At 39.2% G+C, this 18944-nt stretch overlaps 1 protein-coding gene across 1 annotated transcript; it reads right to left on the reverse strand.

The window, feature by feature from the left end:
* Positions 1 to 1532: 1532 nt before the first annotated feature.
* Positions 1533 to 18253, reverse strand: LOC134204182 (protein slowmo-like). The gene is given in 6 exon segments (XM_062679007.1): positions 1533 to 3350; positions 3353 to 3407; positions 3548 to 3853; positions 16427 to 16592; positions 17891 to 17951; positions 18091 to 18253. Coding segments are annotated over 5 exon segments (642 nt in total). The 5' UTR covers positions 17923 to 17951; positions 18091 to 18253; the 3' UTR covers positions 1533 to 3267.
* Positions 18254 to 18944: the final 691 nt, after the last annotated feature.

Below are 18944 nucleotides of genomic sequence, written 5' to 3' on the forward strand. Positions count from 1 at the left end.
TGCAAGAATGCGGGACAGCAACCCTGCAAAGATGGTGTTCGCTTCCGATCCGGCAGGTACTAGAAAGCGTGGAGCACAGCGAGCGAGGTGGGCAGAACAGGTACAAAACGACTTGGCGAGCGTGGGACGCATTCGAGGATGGAGAGATGCGACCTCGAACCGTGTATTGGGGCGTCAAATTGTTGATTCAGTGTTATCTGTTTAGATGTAAACTAAATAAATGAATGTGTGGTGCCCATTTCAATCTGTTTGGATCGCAAGACTGAAATCCGTCCAACTAAAATTTGTGCGCTACGCTCTATGGTTTCTCCCATGGAATAACCCAGAAATTCTTCCTTCATATGCCGACGGGGTCGACTGCTAGGCCTCGATACCCTCAAAAACAGGCGCGTTATGGCGTAGGCGAATTTCCCCGCCAATGTTTTGAATGGAGGCATCGGCAGTCCTGTAATACTGAGTCAACTCGGAATCCATACGCTCTAGCACGGACTCTCCGCTCTAGGAATTTCCTTTACCTAGACTTTCGTTCCTTCAAATATGGGATACGAATTTTACTCACTATACGACTTCGACGGCATCACATCATCTACATTCAGCAACCGAATTCAACATGAAATACTGGATCGAGATCAAGGATCTTGAATGTCACTGGCCTCCTCTTTGATGTTGTTATATAAGTAGTTTTGTATCCAGTTTTAGATTATACCTAATAACCTTATTTGTAACGTTTCCTATTTTGTCACCCCAAAATTCACCAGGGGGGGATAAAATCGGGATATTACTGTATTTGTACTTAAAATTGATTATATTTGCAGTCTAATGAAACTATAAAGATGTGCCAAAAATTGATTTTTGTTGTTGAAACGATTCGATGTAGGTTAGAAAATGCAAAATTTGATGGTGTTCTACAGATACCATTGGCGGGAGATGGTTAGGATATTCAACACATTATGCCAAATGGCCCTAACACTCGTTATGCCAATTGGCATTATGTGAAATGTCATTATGCCATATGTGCCTTCCCCTTTTAAGGACGAATCACATTGCGCATTTAAGGGTTAAGATTTAAGCACATAACATATGTATATAGGAATGTGGTCCCTCCATGATTTTTAAACGCTAGCGCGCCTAGTGGTGGAAGACAAGCTTTACTGAACAACGTGCATTAGACAGAGAAGCTTCACATGCTTTGCTGGTTCTTTCTTTCGCCTTGCATATACAAGAGTACCGTTCGTCGATTATTGATACACAAAGACCCTACTTTGAAACTTGCAGTTTGTTCTATGATGCCTATTGCCTTTCCGTTTGTGTTTCAAGGTTAAAATTAAGGTTTAACGGCTTAGAAAGATGATAATTAGTGAATGGTATCCTTTTAACGGCGATTCTCCTCCACATTAGAAAACTTTTTTTCGCTGATGCGAGATTGGGATTTAGCAGAACATCATTTCAGAGGCAGACCCAGAGACAGATGATCTAATGTTTGTGAATACCTAAAGGCTTTCGGATCCAAATAAATAAAACAATTCACAACATTTGAAGATGTATGGAAACCAAGCTATCACACTCACATAGCTTTGAATTCTCTTTATCTGAAACATTACAACAATTCAAACGTTATTGACTGACAAATGTGTTTTGTGTTCGGTTTGTGAATATGGTCTGCATTTGTTTCCAGTTCGGCATTAATTTTCCATAGTTTCTCTTAAATTCCACCATTAAATTGCTATCGCACGTCTCACTAAGGTCAATTGTCAATGATAAATTATTTAATCTATTTTAACTGCAAAACATTCGCATTACACAAAACACGGAAATTTCAAAATTCAAGGTTCATTGTGCATGTGCTTTACCATCAAAAATCTATTAGCTTCCACAGGAATGTTTGTCTATTTCCGTGCCACCTTTCTGCCTTCGTGTTGTGCACCCACTAGACCAATTTGGATCTTTACCCCAGAATCCCTCTCTCCCTGTGGCCTTTATCACGAAAAAAAAAACTTTCTTGTTATGTGTGCATATTGGTTAGATGCGCAGTTACTGTTTCAACGCTTCCATTTTATGTTGGGTACATATGCTTGGGGGATTGGGGAAAGACTTCAAAGCTTCAAGGTTGCAAATATTTTTATGTTTTTTTCATCTAATATATTGAATCCACATTTTTACGAAGGACCTATTAATACTAATAGCTTATTGAATTAAAGCTAAATAATCACTTCATGATATACCATTTTGGTTAATTGGTAATTAATTAGTAATTAGATATATTTACACGATACTTGCAATATTTAATTGATTTCCTCGTTTCTCTCGATCGGATCGGTGCCAAAGTCGATGCTAATCCGCTGGTGTTTTTGGACTGGGTACGATTAGATCGGTATATTTGGTGTACGGAATTTAGGTAATATGCTTATCACTATGCCCTTGAAGCTTATTGGTGGGTGATGGAAATAAGCATTTGTAATAGTATGAAGATTTTCTAAAAACTAAACTATAGGATAGTCGACATTTTGCAGAAAATTTAAAGAAAAGTATTTTTTCGGATGGCAGGATCAGAGAGAAGAATCCGGTGTGCGAACTGTTATTTAGTCGATTCTCACGATTCAATTTGTACTAAACATAATAAAATAAATAATGAAAAACTATGCTTTTTTACGTAATTTTGAATCCGAACGGGTATCAACTAACTGAGGTCAGAAGAGAGGAGATTTGCAAACAAAAAAAACGGAAATTAATAACAAAATAGTATACAATTGAAATCTGAAGGATTTGAGTTTGGGTTGTTGCGCAAAGTGCACCATGCGAAATAAGCCCAAAATCAGGATGACGAAGCAGTTGGCGGTGGAAACCTACTTGTTCTAGTTGTCGAAGAAGATGATGAAGGCGAGGATGATGATGAGGATGTTGATGACGTCGATGTCGATGGTGCTTTCCTTGTTGTAGTGTTGTCATCGCTATGATTTGCTGAACAATACTCTGTTGTATTTTGGATGAACTTGATGCACCGGTGCTACTATTGCGACTCGTTCGAAACGGGCCGGTCGATGAACTGGAGGAGAATCCTTCATTTTCATTCCTGAATTTCGACGTAGGAGTCCCGGTCGCCGACCCTACCGCTGACGCCGATGACTTTTGTGTTGGGCATGCTGCGCTTGTACTTGAACTAGTAGAAGATGATGATGACGGCGACGGCGGCGGGATGAGGCGGTCTCACTAGCACCAGCGACACCTGTAGAAGCACCTGTGCTCGGTGACGCCGTGCATCGTTTGTTACTATACGTGGATTTTCTGCGCTTTCGCGCTGAGCTCGTCCATGCTCTTTCGCGCCTGATCCGTTATGTCGTCCAGAGACTTTTCGTGTGGTTTAGAAGATCGTTGGTGCTTGTAGCTGCGGAATTGGCCAGTTCTTTTACCTGCGATGATGATAGAGAAATGTTCATAAAATTGCCACGACAGTGAACAGGTTCAGCTAGTTCAGAGGCGCAATACTACCGACTAGTCTAATCTAACAAAGATTCCCTACACGATAATCAATGAAACCTTCAAGACGTACCTCCGAGTTCAGCTTCCCTATCACCCATTCCAGACCCTGGCGACCCTTGCCGGCATTGGTGCTAATGTTCTTCGTCAGCACATCCTCCATGTATCGGTTGAGGGGCACCCCTTCGACCTGTACGGTGGCTTCCTGCTTCAGCAGTGTTTTGCTCGGATCCGTCGGATGCGGCACATAGCGGAGCGTTTCGTACATCGACACGAAGCTGCCAAAGGTGAGGTTGATCGTCTTGAGTGTCATCTGCTTCTTGGCCGGATCCACCGTGGAGTGTTCACTGGCGTAGCATACGTTCGGCGAACCGATCAACTGTGGGTGGAAGAGAAACAGAACATACATAGGTCGTTAGCTTGGCTGCTTTTGTGTGTCAAAGGTAAGCGCAAGGACGGCAGTAAAAATAAAGCAATCCGCTCTGACGGAAATTGCGATGACGCGGGAAGACGGACTGTGAAGAAATTACACGAGCGCAACGTTCTATGTGTGTAGGTAAGTCACATGCAACTTGTGTTCTTAGGATGCAGCGTATTATACACTAGCTGGTGGAAGTGAAACTATAGCGAATAAAAATATTCGCACATGTGAAAAGGGGATCACGTTGAGTCATACGTGCCGCGAAATGAAGCTGATAGGGAGCTATCTAGCCAGACAGAAGAGATGATAACGTTAGCAAAACTGATATTCAATAAAACAGATTGTTTAACACTGCATCATAATAAACGAATAAACAATATAATACAAACTAGAATCTTATTTCATCAAGTTTATTTTTTCTTGTTTCCAAAATTCAAAATTCATTTCCATTTTGAAATGAACGATTTCTATATTGATTTTATTATACTTAATAAAGGAACTTCCGTGACTTACAGCACACTTCTGAAGCGACAATGCTTCGCAATCATACTAAGTAAATAGTGGCAATAATTTATATGGCTCCCCGTAAAACGTTTGGAAATACCTCAATCGATCAATCAAAAACTTGATAGGGTTGACAAAAAGTGTGAATCGTATTTGAAATGGAATAAATTCAGTCTGCCATATGTCTTATCTAGATAAATGCACCTAATCCGGTAGCCGATAACGGTGAGCAAGCGCCCAAATTTTTCTACAAACGAATACAATTTGGCCTATAAAAACCTCGCAAAGAGGTTTCTTGCCAGTCATAATTTATATATTACAGTTGAAGTTCAGTGACCAAAGTTTGAAAGCGTGCACCACTTTTACGGCATCCGTTATTATATAATCGAACATCTGTAGCTGCTTTACGGTACGTACGAATGTCACATCCACCTACAACGAAAAACGAGAAAAATATTCACAACGAGGTGACGAACAGCTGACGCACATTCGTTGGAAAGCTGGGGTAGAATAAAGTAAAAATTAGCAAAGAGTCGATACATCGCCGTTTAGACCAATTTGTATATGTACAAGTAATCAAAAAAGAAGCCTTTTCATATATGAAACAGAAAGTGTGCAATATGCATACTATCTAACTACGACGTAATGCTCGCGACTTATTTTAAACCATCTGTCGGTAAAAATAAATGTTTACGTGCTAGTGGGCTAGGGCATCTGACCAGCAAGTAAGTATGTAATCCGTTCATTCCATTGAGGGCTTCGCAATTCAAACAGCATATGCTACCCAACCGTATATAGGTATATGCCCAATATTCTCAATCAAACGAACTGAGTGCAGTCAATTAGCATATATTCAGCATTTGTTGTCAGTGACGTCCGGTCAAATATAGGTTCATACCGGCCAGGCAATGTGATCCAAGTCAAGTGTGATAAATTTATTTACTGGCAGGCAAGCAGTCGCGAACTCACACGAGCCGATGCTCTTCAGCTAAACTGATAGTGTGACGAGACTAATTCTTCGAGCGCCTAGGAAACATCCATAAATTATTTACACATACACTTTAGAGGGGAAGAGGGTGTAACGATTCATACACGATTTTTAAATGCTTCATACAAAAAGTTTGATGTACGGGGAGGGAGGGTTGAATATAATACATTTTTGCGTTACGTAGTTAATGGATACATATTTCGTTACGTACCTGTAGAGTGACGAGTGAAATTGTTTTTTTATGGCGATTTTTCTGTTTCTATTTTAAAATTTTATTGGTGCCACCGTCGCGACGGAATGAAGTACATGTTTGAATACAAGAATGAACACCTATGTTGTCCTTATGATCATGACCTTTCCGTAACAAAATTTAGTGCACTATAAACAATTTTCCGGCATACCGGGGCGTAATGAGAATTAGGGTCACTTATACTCATATGGACGCAGACTATAAGCTTCATCAAGTTATCTATATAGCCTATTCTTTTTTACACGGGGGATGCGTTCCGTGTAAAAAAAGTTTTATAATTTCTCGACAAATCATGCAAAATGGAGCAACTTTACAAAAAAAATTGTAGGGAATTTTTTTTTCACGGCCGTATAAAAAAAATCCGTGTAAAAACAGAATCGGGTGTACAGTGAAACCTAGCTGAGTGAACATGGGCATCAAGATTTTTTTTTTACTTTATCACATTAGCAGTCAGAATAGCCTATCAGATATAAATCTTGCAGTTAATTGCAATGTATCATACTACTGTAATGCCACTATATATAGGAAAGTTGTTTACCATAGAAACTCTAACTAGGTAATATCTTTTCTGCTCATGCTCAAGTCTATTATCTATGCACTTATCTGCAAAATTGCGAAAATCCTGTCATGGGATTAGACAGTGACCAGCGTGACACAACAACTCTGATAGAGTGCGGGGCTTCTTTTGACATGCTGGGTTACTTTGTACACTTGAGTTTTTCAATATTTTGATAGGTAGGGTTGGGCGGAGCAAGATGGTTCACGGGGTAAGATGGGTCAGTGCCGTTTTTGAGCATCGTATACATTTTAATGTGGAGATTATGAATTTGTAGGAGGAATAATTTGGTTCTACTTTATTGTCACTCGATTTTTGATGATAAAATTTCATTTTGGTAGAGTATGGCAAGGTAAAATATTTTTCAGCTTTGTTTCTTATGCGCAGGGCTGGTAGCGATGAATGCCGTTCAAAATAGTGACTTTAGTGACCAGTGATGACGAAAAAGTGACCAAATAGTGACTTTCAATTCCAGAAAAAGTGACCAAATAGTAACTTTTATATAAAATTTTGAAACGGGTATAGAGCTACAAGTTGCATTAGCATTGCTTCGGTATAATTCGTAGATTACAAACTGGTGTTTTATTCATGAAATCCTTATCTAGAATGCAGTCAGAAATCATGAAAATGTAAAAACAACAAAAGCATGAGAATTACTGCGACTGGCCACGCCTCTTCATCAAAAGGAAGGAGAGGATGGAAGCAATAGGCCAGTTACTGCGACATTTTCATAAATACCACGGAGTTGGATATTAAGGATGATATTCGTTGGATCAGTTAGAAGAAGTGTGATCATGGTACCTCATATTAAGTAACACACCACGAGAAGGTATCTACCCGGCGTCATGGAAACGGGTAGTTAGTTACATGTTGTGTAAAATGATATAATTGATTCCTTGACGGAGAACTATTTGGAACCACAAAGCTTACAGATCTTTGGTAGGACCATTTCACCTATCATAAGACGAGTTTATACAATCCCATTGAATTGTATCTTGACAGATACGTATTTCGACCTCAAAAGTAAGGCCGTCTTCAGTGTCTCGTACTTGACTCGACTTGACCATTTGTTTGAAACATATAAAGTAATTAAAATAATAAATACTTTTTTAAAATACGATTTTACCTAATATTAAAGTATGGTTTAATAACAAATTGAAATGAAGTTTCTGAGATTTTGAGCTCGACGTGGCATTCTGAGGAAAATGTTGAAAATTAAATAAAAACATGGTTTCTTATTAGACATCCAGAAATTCTAATAAGCTTTAATTGCTAAATGGCAGACTTTATTATTAAAGTTGATTAAAAATTGGTGGCCAAACAATCTCGAGTTAAAAAAAATCTTTAAAATCTAATTAGTTTCATGTTTTATTTTACATTTTAAAAATTCGGCCAATTCATACACCTTCACACTAGTTTTTGGGTTTCTATGCTTAATTGTTAATATACAGAAACTTTTTTATAAAAATGTGATATTTCTAAAATAATTTTAATGAAAAAGTTTTGAATTTAGTGGCTTGTGCCAGAATTACTACTGATATAACCTGCATAATTTTTTTTTCTCGAGACTTGTCTCGAATGGTCGCAAGGCGGATTTAACAATCATAAACGGATTCAACAACCATTTAACAATCATAATGTACTTTCTGTCATTGACGCCCTTATCGTTCATTACTCTCCCTGACGTTGAAAAACATCAAATATCATTGTCATGTGATGAAACTGAGGTAGGTTGTTAACGGTTGAGGTAGGTTGGTAGGTTGTTCAATTCTGTATGTACTCTTTATTTGAGGTTTGTTTTTGGCATTTAACAAAACCCATTCGTGAAGAAAAAGATCATAGTTGACATGAATCGGAAATAACCTCAAGGTTTTCACAACACACTTGGAACTTCTTTGGTGCATATTCCCCAAATTTAATATGTAGCCACAGACAAACAGACATAACACTCGTAAAATTTACATCGTTCACTGATTTACTGGCCAATCGATCACTCGTGGCGCGCTCATAGGATTTGCTCGATTGTGACGTTTGTTCACTACCGCCATCTGGTTCGTGATTTGCTAAACTAACTGAAATCAACAGATGACGCTAGTGTTTGCACGACGATGATTTTGACGAGTAAATGTTCAATGTGTTATGCCTGTTTGTCTGTGATATAGCTATCAGATTCACATTTGATTGGTTGAAGTACAAATGGTTTTTATTTTGAACTTTTTTACAACAGGCAATGTAAAAATAGTGACTTTAGTGACTTTTGGATGGAAATAGTGACTTTTTAGTGACTAGACTTAAAATAGTGACCAAGTCACTAAAAAGTGACTCGCTACCAGGTGTATGCGTAACACACTTTCTATAAAACGCGCGCTGCCGTTTAAGATTTGTCACGCCGCTGATATATAATTTTTCACGCCGATTAAAATTGGCAACAGTACACAGGATTGCAGAAGTCCAAATATTCAATGGAATTTCCGTAGAACTTTCCGATTGATATCATGCTGAAATTTCAGAGATTTTTTTTGTGAAAATGCTAATGATTTCCTTGAAAATCCCATACAATTGTTTGTTGAAACTTCGAAAAACGTAAAAACTAAGAAGAAAAAAACCAGTGGGAATTCCGAGGAATTTCTCGTTGAAACTTTAAGAACCCCCGGTTAAAAAAATGTAAAAAAAAATTACACCATGCATGCCTGTTGGCAAATGCAAACTGTCGACATACGCGCCCAATCTTGCACTAATTTATTTACTCTCCGACGAACAATGCACCGAGCAATACATATACCCAGATCTCGAGACTATTTTGTGTCCTATCACGAACATGTCCAGTATTGCGCTAATTTATTTACTCACCGCACAATGCACGAACCAGGATCTCGCGACTCGCACTTCTGTCGTTCGGCCGAACCCTTTGGCCCAAAATGCCGTTTGGTCGAAATGGACAACCGGCCAAATATGTCGTTCAGTTGAATTGATCATTTTGTCGGGAAAGTCGTTTGTCCGAATGGTTGTTTGGCAGAAAAAAACATTTTCGGGCCAAATGACTCATTCTGCCAAAACACCATTTCTACCAAACTGGATTTTCGGCCAAATGATCTATTCGGTCAAACGACATGTTCGACCAAAAGACCTTTTTGACCAAACTGAATTTTCAGCCAAGACCAGTTTATAGGCCAAACAATTATTTGGTCCAGATTACCAGTTTGGCCGAATGTTTTTTTTCGGTTGTATATCGACAACCTTCTGGCCGAAAACGTCGTTTAGCCGAAATGGATATAAGGCCGAAATGTCGTTCGGCCGAACTGCTCATTGGGTTAATAGTTTCTTTTGCAATTCGATTCGTTTGGCCAAATAGGTAAATTTGCCGAAAATGCTGACCATTCCATTCGAACGGCATTTTCGGCGAGATTACTTATTCGGTCAAACGCCCATTTCGACCTTAGGCCAAAAGAAAATTTAGGTTAAACTGTCTTCGGTCTAATAACCGTTCCGCCTAACTGGCCGCCTCATTTTGGCCAAATGGCTTCTTGTCGCTGAGTCTGGCGCTAAGTGCTCGGCGCGCAAAGCCAAATGTGGAGATCAAATTTTGGGATTTATGCACAATACCGAGAGTTATCCGTAAAAATAAAAAAAAAACCTGATTGACCCACCTAGCGATTAGATATGTACACTAAAAAAATGAGTGAGAATTTCTTAGCGTGTTTTTTGTATATAAATCGTATTTTGGCCATAACATGATCCGATAGTCCGATTTGGCCAATTTTCAATAGGAAACAATGGGACAGGATTCCCCGTCGAATAAGTGTCTAAAAGATGAGTGACTCAGTATGAGTTTTATTTTGCCCACATACATACACACACGTACACATATACACACAGACAAATATTATCTCAATTCGTCGAGCTGAGTCGATTGATAAATAACACTATGGGTTTCCGGACCTTCTATCACAAAATCGTCTTGGAAGTGAATATATAGCCTTTTCGTTACACCTTGGTGTACGAGAAAATCAAAACGTAGAAATTCTGAAGAATTTTAGTACAAACTTCAGAAATTTTACGTGAAAACTCCGAAAAAATTTCCATATAAATTAAAAAAAAAAATCGCTTGCAAGTTCTGTATAATTTTCTATGGGAATTCTGAACCATTTTTCGTTGAAATCCAAAGAACTTTTCGTTGCAATCCTGCGGAAACTTTGAAAAAAAAATCGTTTAAATTTCGGAGAATTTCTCTAAAAAATTCAAAAAGAATGCCGAGAAAAGTAAAAACATCAGATTTTTTTCGGCGGTATTTAAAATGTACTCTCTTTAGTGACTTGAATGTGCCCGGAAAAAAATCAGAAAAATATCTTCAAGAAATAAACGCAAAAAAATCCACGCCGATTTACGTCGCCGCCACCGCCAACCAAAATTACGACAAACGCCGCTGCTGACGATTTTCGGACCGGCGCACACCTCTATTTCTAACATGATCTTCCAAATAGATCAAGATGGGTCAGCACATACTGATGGGCATAGTTCGTATTCAAAACATGTTTTCCATTGCTGGTTGCATTAATTTAATATTACTTTTGAGCATAATTAGTGTTCAGAAAGAAAGGGAGTGAATTCATGCCCAACATCGATAGCGCGAAATGTTCGCGCTCCTCGATTGCAAATATCATCATCATCATCATCATCATCATTGTCTTCTCGTCCGAAGAAGACGTTTTTGTACAATTTTATTAATTTGTCAATAAAATGTATATTTTTCTCTTTAAGAAAGAAATACACGGACGGAAAGAAATTGCAGCCATTTTTGAATGTAGTGCCATTTCTTCATTCAAAGTTTAAAAATCCTTTTTTATTCAATAAAATTATTGGCAATAAAGCTATCTATCTGTGTGTAATTTAATATTGTGAATGAAAATAATATTAATTGCAGAATTTAAAGGTGACCCTTCTTGCCCCGCTGTTTGACCCATCTTGCCACGGCATTTCTCGTTTGACTATTTATGTATTATGTAATTGTTATGAAATAAATAAATAAATAGTGAGCATTTATATTTGATTATATTGTTCCATGTGAGATCTGACATATTTTGATGCGTAGTATTTTTGGCAAACAAATACGCCGAATACCGTGATCAGAAAATCATGGGAAATATACATTTTCAAACAGCTGTATCTCAGGCGTCTTTTGACCGATTTTTATAACTCTTTCTTGGGTGTCTTCTTCTTCTTCTTATTGGCATTACATCCCCACACTGGGACAGAGCCGCCTCGCAGCTTAGTGTTCATTAAGCACTTCCACACTTATTAACTGCGAGGTTTCTAAGCCAGGTTACCATTTTTGCATTCGTATATCATGAGGCTAACACGATGATACTTATGCCCAGGGAAGTCAATCCGAAAATTGCCTAGACCGGCACCGGGAATCGAACCCAGCCAACCTCAGTATGGTCTTGGATGTCTTACCCATATGCATATCATCTAGTTTTACCGTATTGGTGAGTTATGTTACTAGGGATGCTCACTTTTTCCCTAGAGGGGTGTGAGTAAGGATGTTTTTATCAAAATACAGTTCATTTCGATGTACATGAGTACTGTGCATCATTTTCTGGTTAAAAAAAATTAAAACACTAGTTTAGTATTGGCAATACTATGAGTGAACAATATGTTTTTTCTGAATATCTCTAGCGACTCTCAAGTGGCCTCTATACTGACAAAAGACGATAAGCAAATCTACGAAAACTCATGCCAATGGAAACCCGTCATGTCCAAGCTAGTTCATACAGCTCACACGAATGATTTGTAAGTGGGTTATACCCAAATCAGATGTTCTAAGTTCTCCATAATGTTCTGGAGTTTGAATCAAATGGTTTACCAAGTCAACCGGACTCGATACGAATCTGACGACAGCAACTAGTCTTGTCCATACAGGTTCCTTGTGCCTCCGCGCGTGCTTTACACACTCAGTTTTTATATCTGCAGCTCGGAAAAAATCCGCAAAGTCGTGCGCCAGCAAAATAAAAAACTGATTTTCTGGCAAAAATAGCGTTTGTTAGCTGATTTTGATACGGTTGATCAAAGCGACGATGGATCGGGTGATGTGCGTAGTTCGAGTTTCAGGGGCATTCTCGAGTCCCTTCGAAACCCGCAGAGGGTTACGGCAAGGTGATGGTCTTTCGTGTTTGCTATTCAACATCGCTTTGGAAGGGGTAATACGAAGAGCAGGGATTAACACGAGTGGTACAATTTTCAATAAGTCCGTCCAGCTATTTGGTTTCGCCGACGACATAGATATTATGGCACGTAACTTTATCCACTCTCCTCGTAAACGTCCGCCTCCACGAGATACTTTAGAAGTTCATGGATGTCTGATCGAGGAAGTTTATGAATATTCTTTTCTTGGACTTGTTTTGGACTCGACGATGAAGTGGACTGCACATATTAATATGCTTAAAAGCAAGTTAAGCTCCATTTGTGGAATATTCCGGAGGATTGTTACCTTTATACCCAGGAAGTGGATGATAAGGCTATACCATACTTCTGTATCTGGTTACTTGTTGGGGCTCATCTCGTCGATCTTCAATGAAAGAACTTCAAGTAATTCAATATAGGTGTTTGAAGATAATCAATGGTAGACCATCGCTATTCCCAACAATCGCACTTTATAGAGAAGCTGCTGATTCAATTTTGCCGATAAAGGCACTTCAGGCTTTTCAAATCCTGGTACAAATACGCAAAATTCTAACCGATCCCTCAACGCACCATAACACAAATATCCAAAGAACTGTTTACAACAGAGAATCAAGATACGAAGGAAGCCTCACTTTAGCAAGATTCAATACTGAGTTTAATCGCAGAAAATTTGCCTATACCGGGAGCAAGCTGTTTAATGAACTTCCTGTTAACTGTAAAACGGCTTCAAGCCTCAACATGTTCAAAAAATCGTTAAGAAAACATTTGAAAGAGAGCATCCATGTTTACCTCCTATAATATCGCGACCGCACTTTCCATCCACTTTTCAACATTCACCGCTTTTTCTAATTTGTATCTCCGCCAGCCACCACCCATCACCACCCATCATGCATCGCCACCCACCATCACACATTGCCACCTACCGCCATCCATCGCCCCCTGCCACCCATATCAACCAATCACCACGCACTGCAAATTACCACCATTCGTCGCAGCTTTCCATTACCATCAAACTGAATTTAAATTGTGTTATATCTAATGTAGCAAAACTATGAAGTACCTTCTTTAAAGAGAAAAAATTCTCACTGGAGGTACCAAATATTGTATGTATGATTGAAAAGATGAGGAGGTTTTATGCCTCTGGGAGAAGGTGCTTGAAAGGAACTCCACTCCCAGGGGCTTTTCCCTGCTCCTGAAATAAAGAAATTAAATTAAATTGTAAATTGTACTCTTTGTGGTCCTTAGGGTCTGTCTCATTTTTGGCATCGATATCCTATTGGAATTGCTGGGTAGCACCAGCCAATTTCTAACGTATTTTCAAGCAATCTTCTGGAATCGATCACAAAATTCCTATAGTTTTAGGAACCGAGGTCAATTTTTGTGCAATGGCCATGGTTTCGGATATATTCCGGGGAGTACTGGGGTTACCTCCCTCCCGGAAAAATGGTCACTGGCAGATCGTCAAACTTCCTGATTTTGCAAAACAAGTACACTGGAGTAAATTTCGGCGATTTTAGATCGAATTGACCACTCTCCGGGTACTTCCAGAGCCTGGTTCCCTTGGAGAAGTTCCTCCAGGAATTCCTCCGGAAGTTCTTCCAGGAGTTGCTGAAGGAACTTCCGGAGGAATTCATGGAGAAACTTCCGGAGGAATTCCTGGAGGAACTTCCGGAGGAATTCCTGGAGGAACTTCCGGAGGAATTCCTGGAGGAACTTCTGGAGGAATTCCTGGAGGCACTTATGGAGGAATATCTGTAGGAATGTCCAAAGGAATTAGTCTTTTGAAAAAACTCGTGAAGGAACTTCTTTCCCAAGGGAACCAGGCCCTGGAAGTACCAGGAGGGTGGCCAATTCGATCGAAAGTCCTAGAAATGTACTCCATTGTATTTGTTTTGCAAAATCATGAAGTTTGACATGTCGCAAGATTCAAGATTGAACGGATATTGGCCACTTCCCCAAGGGAACCAGGCCCTGGAAGTACCCAGAGAGTGGTCAATTCGATCTAAAATTTACGAAATTTACTCCAGTGTACTTGTTTTGCAAAATCATGAAGTTTGATATGTCGCACGATGGATTTCGAAGCCGATCTGCCAGTGACCATTTTTTCCGGGAGGTAGATAACCCCAGTACTCCCCGAAATATATCCGGAACCATGGCCATTGCACAAAAATTGACCTCGGTTCCTAAAACTATAGGAATTTTGTGGTCGATTCCAGAAGATTGCTTGAAAATCCGTTAGAAATTGACTGAATTTTGAGTTTTGTCGTAAAATGGGGGTTGGGGACGTACGTGTTAAAGCCTTACTCCATAGATTTCTTGGATGACCCGGAACATATACTGTGAACGCATTCTATGCTAAGCTGGCGCAGGCTTCACAAAACTGCTCACACTCGCTAGAGTAAAATAAAATCATCATCAGCAAAATGCTCGATTTGAATTTGTATAAAAGGCCTTTGGTTACGCGAGTAGATCCTAAGACTTTACTCTAGAGATTTCTTGGATGACTAAGTCCTCACTCCAGGGATTTTTTGCATGACTTGAAGCATATACTGTGAACACCTTCAATTCTGAGAAGCGCAAACAGCATTTAGTATATTTGAAACTGCTTGAATGGCCTTTGGTTACGCATGTATTCACTTAGGCCTTACTTCAAGAATTTCTTGTATAACCATGAACAAAAGCTGTAAACTTTAAGAGCGGAGAGAAAGTAGATGAGTTTCTGTTTCCAAAACTGTCAAAATTATCCAAATCGATTGAAAATTGTCGAAGTTATGAAAATATCAATTTATGGGAACAAGGGTACCCTACCGACCATCTACGTGTGTTTTTTGTTGGCCGCATAAGGGTTAAGCCAAACTAAAATCTAGGTATTCGATGCATTTCCGCACAAATATTCATTAGATTTAAATCCAGTGCACGTGTAGATTGAGGTTAGGGTAACGCTACTGGTTTTTAATAATCTATATTTTAGCATAGTATTAAAGAAAAGACCCAACATAGATGGCTAATAGCCTATTCAGATTACGCCATTTATGATTATAAATATCATGATAAAGAGTAATTTGATGCCAATCATCATACATTCAATTTTCTTTCTTATATTTGACACGATAATTATCTTAATAAATGGCGTAATCTGAATAGGTTTTAAGAAAAAAATCTGCGATATGCCAGAGCTAGAGTTTAGGATGGCAATCTTGCCCCACTTCTCCCTACATAGTGTCTTTAAACCTAACAAATGATTAAGAACGAAAATGCCAAATTGTTGTCAGTTTGCCCTGCTTTACTGCTATGCATCTGGCCGGTTAACCATCAAAGATCGTCTCATTATTACTGTCGTTACCATTGTGTATAGACAATCAAGAAATGAATGATAAAGCACCTATGAATCATTTCTTCCCGATTTTCAGACACGACTGATACAAGCAAATACTGATAACAATTACCGTTAGAGATAAGAGACAGAATTTTCCACCAGAAATAAAATGAATACTCACTAAGATCTAAAAATCACGTTGCTGATATATTTTAGGCTAACTGGTTTTATCATTTTAAAATCACACCAGATAAGATTAAACATTGAACAATTTATTTTTCTATGCGTAACTGAAAGTGTACTAAATAAATTGAATGTTTGGAACACAAAATTAACGACAAACTTATTTCGCATAGCGTCCAAATTGACTCCTTTGTTGCCCTAATCTTCACTGACTGTGGCTTGTACGCTTGTACCTAACGTCGAGTTCATTGGAATTATTTCTTTAGTCTAATAATACTTTGATGTTGGCCAAGATAACAAAATAAAGAAACAAAAGTACAATTTATGGCGGGTAAAATAGGTAATCATTGAAAAATTAAATGAACATTACAACTCAACTTCCGCAAACACAAAATTATATATTTGAGGTTTGCTACCTTTTAAACCACGCCCGATTTACATATAGGGTTAAGACTATCCTCGTTAATTATTTACGGTTCAGAACACGTCTACGGAACATATAACAGAGCAAAAGTGGGCCGGGCAACGCACACGATATACGCTTAATTGCTTACCTTCTGGGCCCACTGTGGAAAGTACCATTTGGAACTGACGAGGCGATGCGTGTGGAGGACACCGTCGACAACCCGTCGCTCGACCACATCGGTGCCGATCACTGCCGTATTGATTGGATTCGGGTACTTGCGCCAGGCTGCCTGGGCCACGGTTTCCCATGGGTGGCTGAAAAGAGATAGAAAAAAGAAGGTGATAATAGTACAATAAGTGGGTGGAATCAGAAGGAATAGAAATGCACCTTAGGAGAGTGTTTTAAGACTGAATCATAGACGGTGGCTTATTGATGGTTAGAACCATTTATAACAGGACGTGGATATCGGAAATGTGGAATTTGAAAACCGACTGGGAAGACATTGTACACCAATTAAGTAAGATTCTATGGGAGCGGAGAAGCCTAACATTTCTAACTATCCATGAAAACACGTAGGTACATAATTAGCTTAGTGCCATGCAATCATTAATGTTTTCCCCGTAAAAAGGGAGTCGGTTTTAAAAAAATATATATATATAGTTTTGATCAATCTCATTTATTTAGACTACCTCCTTTTTCTTCAATGGTTCTATATTGCAAATGTAACTGACCTGCTTTCAATTTCGTGTCAGCTTTTTAACAGTTATAATAATTAGCTATTCTTTTTTGTCATTGCATGTAGGTTTTCCACCGCAAAACAAGCTAGATCGTACTAATGATCATAATTACTGAAACAACATAAATTAATATCAGTCCTGTTCAACTAGCAGATTGAAGTTACTCAAAGTTTCTCACATCCTGTTCATTCTTTTTTGCCAACAAACGAGATGGGAGATGGGAATATCTTCGAGCGACTTCAACCTTATTCAGGACTATCATGTAAATAAAAACAAGTTTCAAAAAAAAACCTTTGGGATCAAATCACTTCCGGACTGCAGCGCAGATATGAATTCGTAGTGGTAGTGACCGTCAATCCCTCTTCCATTACACACGGTCAAAAGACCTTCAATATTTTCTGTTTAACAACACAAACTACCACCCACCCCCGTGTCCATATCTCACCCTCAACCCAGAAAGATATCACTGCACTACACAGCTGTTCCTCGCGCTCACATGCCTGTTTGAATGACGTTCGCAGCACGATCGTGCTCAAAACCCCCCGAGAAACAAAGACATTCCGCACCAACACAAACCCCCCAAAAGCATTCATTCATCGGTCTCGTGAAACTCTTGGGCACAATTTCATAATCATTGTCTGACTGCCTACAACTGAGAAGTCCAAAGGTCATGTCGTCACTGTTACTAAGCGGTTGAGACTTGTGCGAACCTGAGGCCAATCCGGAATTCTACCTCCGTTAGGTAAAAAATTGCAGAATAATATCCTGCCTGAATGATTGCCCTTTACATAATCGTTTTCGTTTTGTGATATGCACTACCACCACAATGGCCACACTCCCCTATGTCAGCTTCTTTCGCCGGAACTTCCACTTACTTGAATACGTGTTCTGAGGTCCAGATTTTCATTTTGATTCGCTGAAAAATGCCTTCGAAACCTGTGGGGAAACGGAACAACACCAAGTTCGGTCCAGATGTTAGAATCCAGAAGATTTAATCGATGAAGAAAAAAGCTGATTGCAGAAGTTTTTGCAATCAGCTACGGTAAACTATTCCTGCAAAATTTTCGATACATACACTAGCGCAATAGATAAAATTCTTCCCTGCGCTCACTGCACAAAACCACTCGCGACAAAATCCAACCCAGAACGGAACGGAAAAAAACCTTTCGCGGAACGAAAAACTCGAATCTCCGACCGTCTCACTGCAGCATTTATGACAAAGTGAGCGAATGGCCGTCGTCGTCCGTCGGTCGTGCGCTCGCCCATCCGTCACTGCTTCGAAAAAGACTATACCAAACTGACAAGTCTGCTGCTGTCAAGTGGCCCTTCAGAAACGAAAATCTCGCGCATGACATTTGAAGAAGACCAAATTCGCATTTATTTCGACCAAGATAATACACTGAAATAAATGTTGGGGTACACTGCCAAAAATATCTGTATTGTCTGATTTTGCCAAAATTGCACGCGGCGAACCCTTCAGGAAAGGTACCGCCGCGCTTTCTGCACCCCGTTTACTTGATTCTTATGGGTGAATAGCATTGCGGTGTATCGTTTGGCGCGGCCGTACCTTTCGACAGACATTCGCCGCGTGAAGTTTTGTGCAAGTACCCATTTGGGAACATTACAAACGCCGCGCAGTGTATCACATCCAGAGAATCTGACAATATAAGATATATGTGTCGCCGTTATAAATTTTTGCAATAGCTCCACCCTAATATAATCGATATACAACCACACATAAATTAAATAATTGCTAATTCGAGACCACACATAAAGTTTATTTGGATATAGATTTTATTAGTAGTTCGCATGGAGAATGGTTATGTGTGCGCTGATATACATCATATTATGCATCTCGAGATAAAATAGAATACTGCGGCTTCCTGCTGGTTACTTCTCAGGTAATCGCAGCGGTCACTAAACACAACA

Source organism: Armigeres subalbatus, unplaced genomic scaffold (assembly GCF_024139115.2).
Source record: "Armigeres subalbatus isolate Guangzhou_Male unplaced genomic scaffold, GZ_Asu_2 Contig435, whole genome shotgun sequence".
Classification (NCBI taxonomy): domain Eukaryota; kingdom Metazoa; phylum Arthropoda; class Insecta; order Diptera; family Culicidae; genus Armigeres; species Armigeres subalbatus.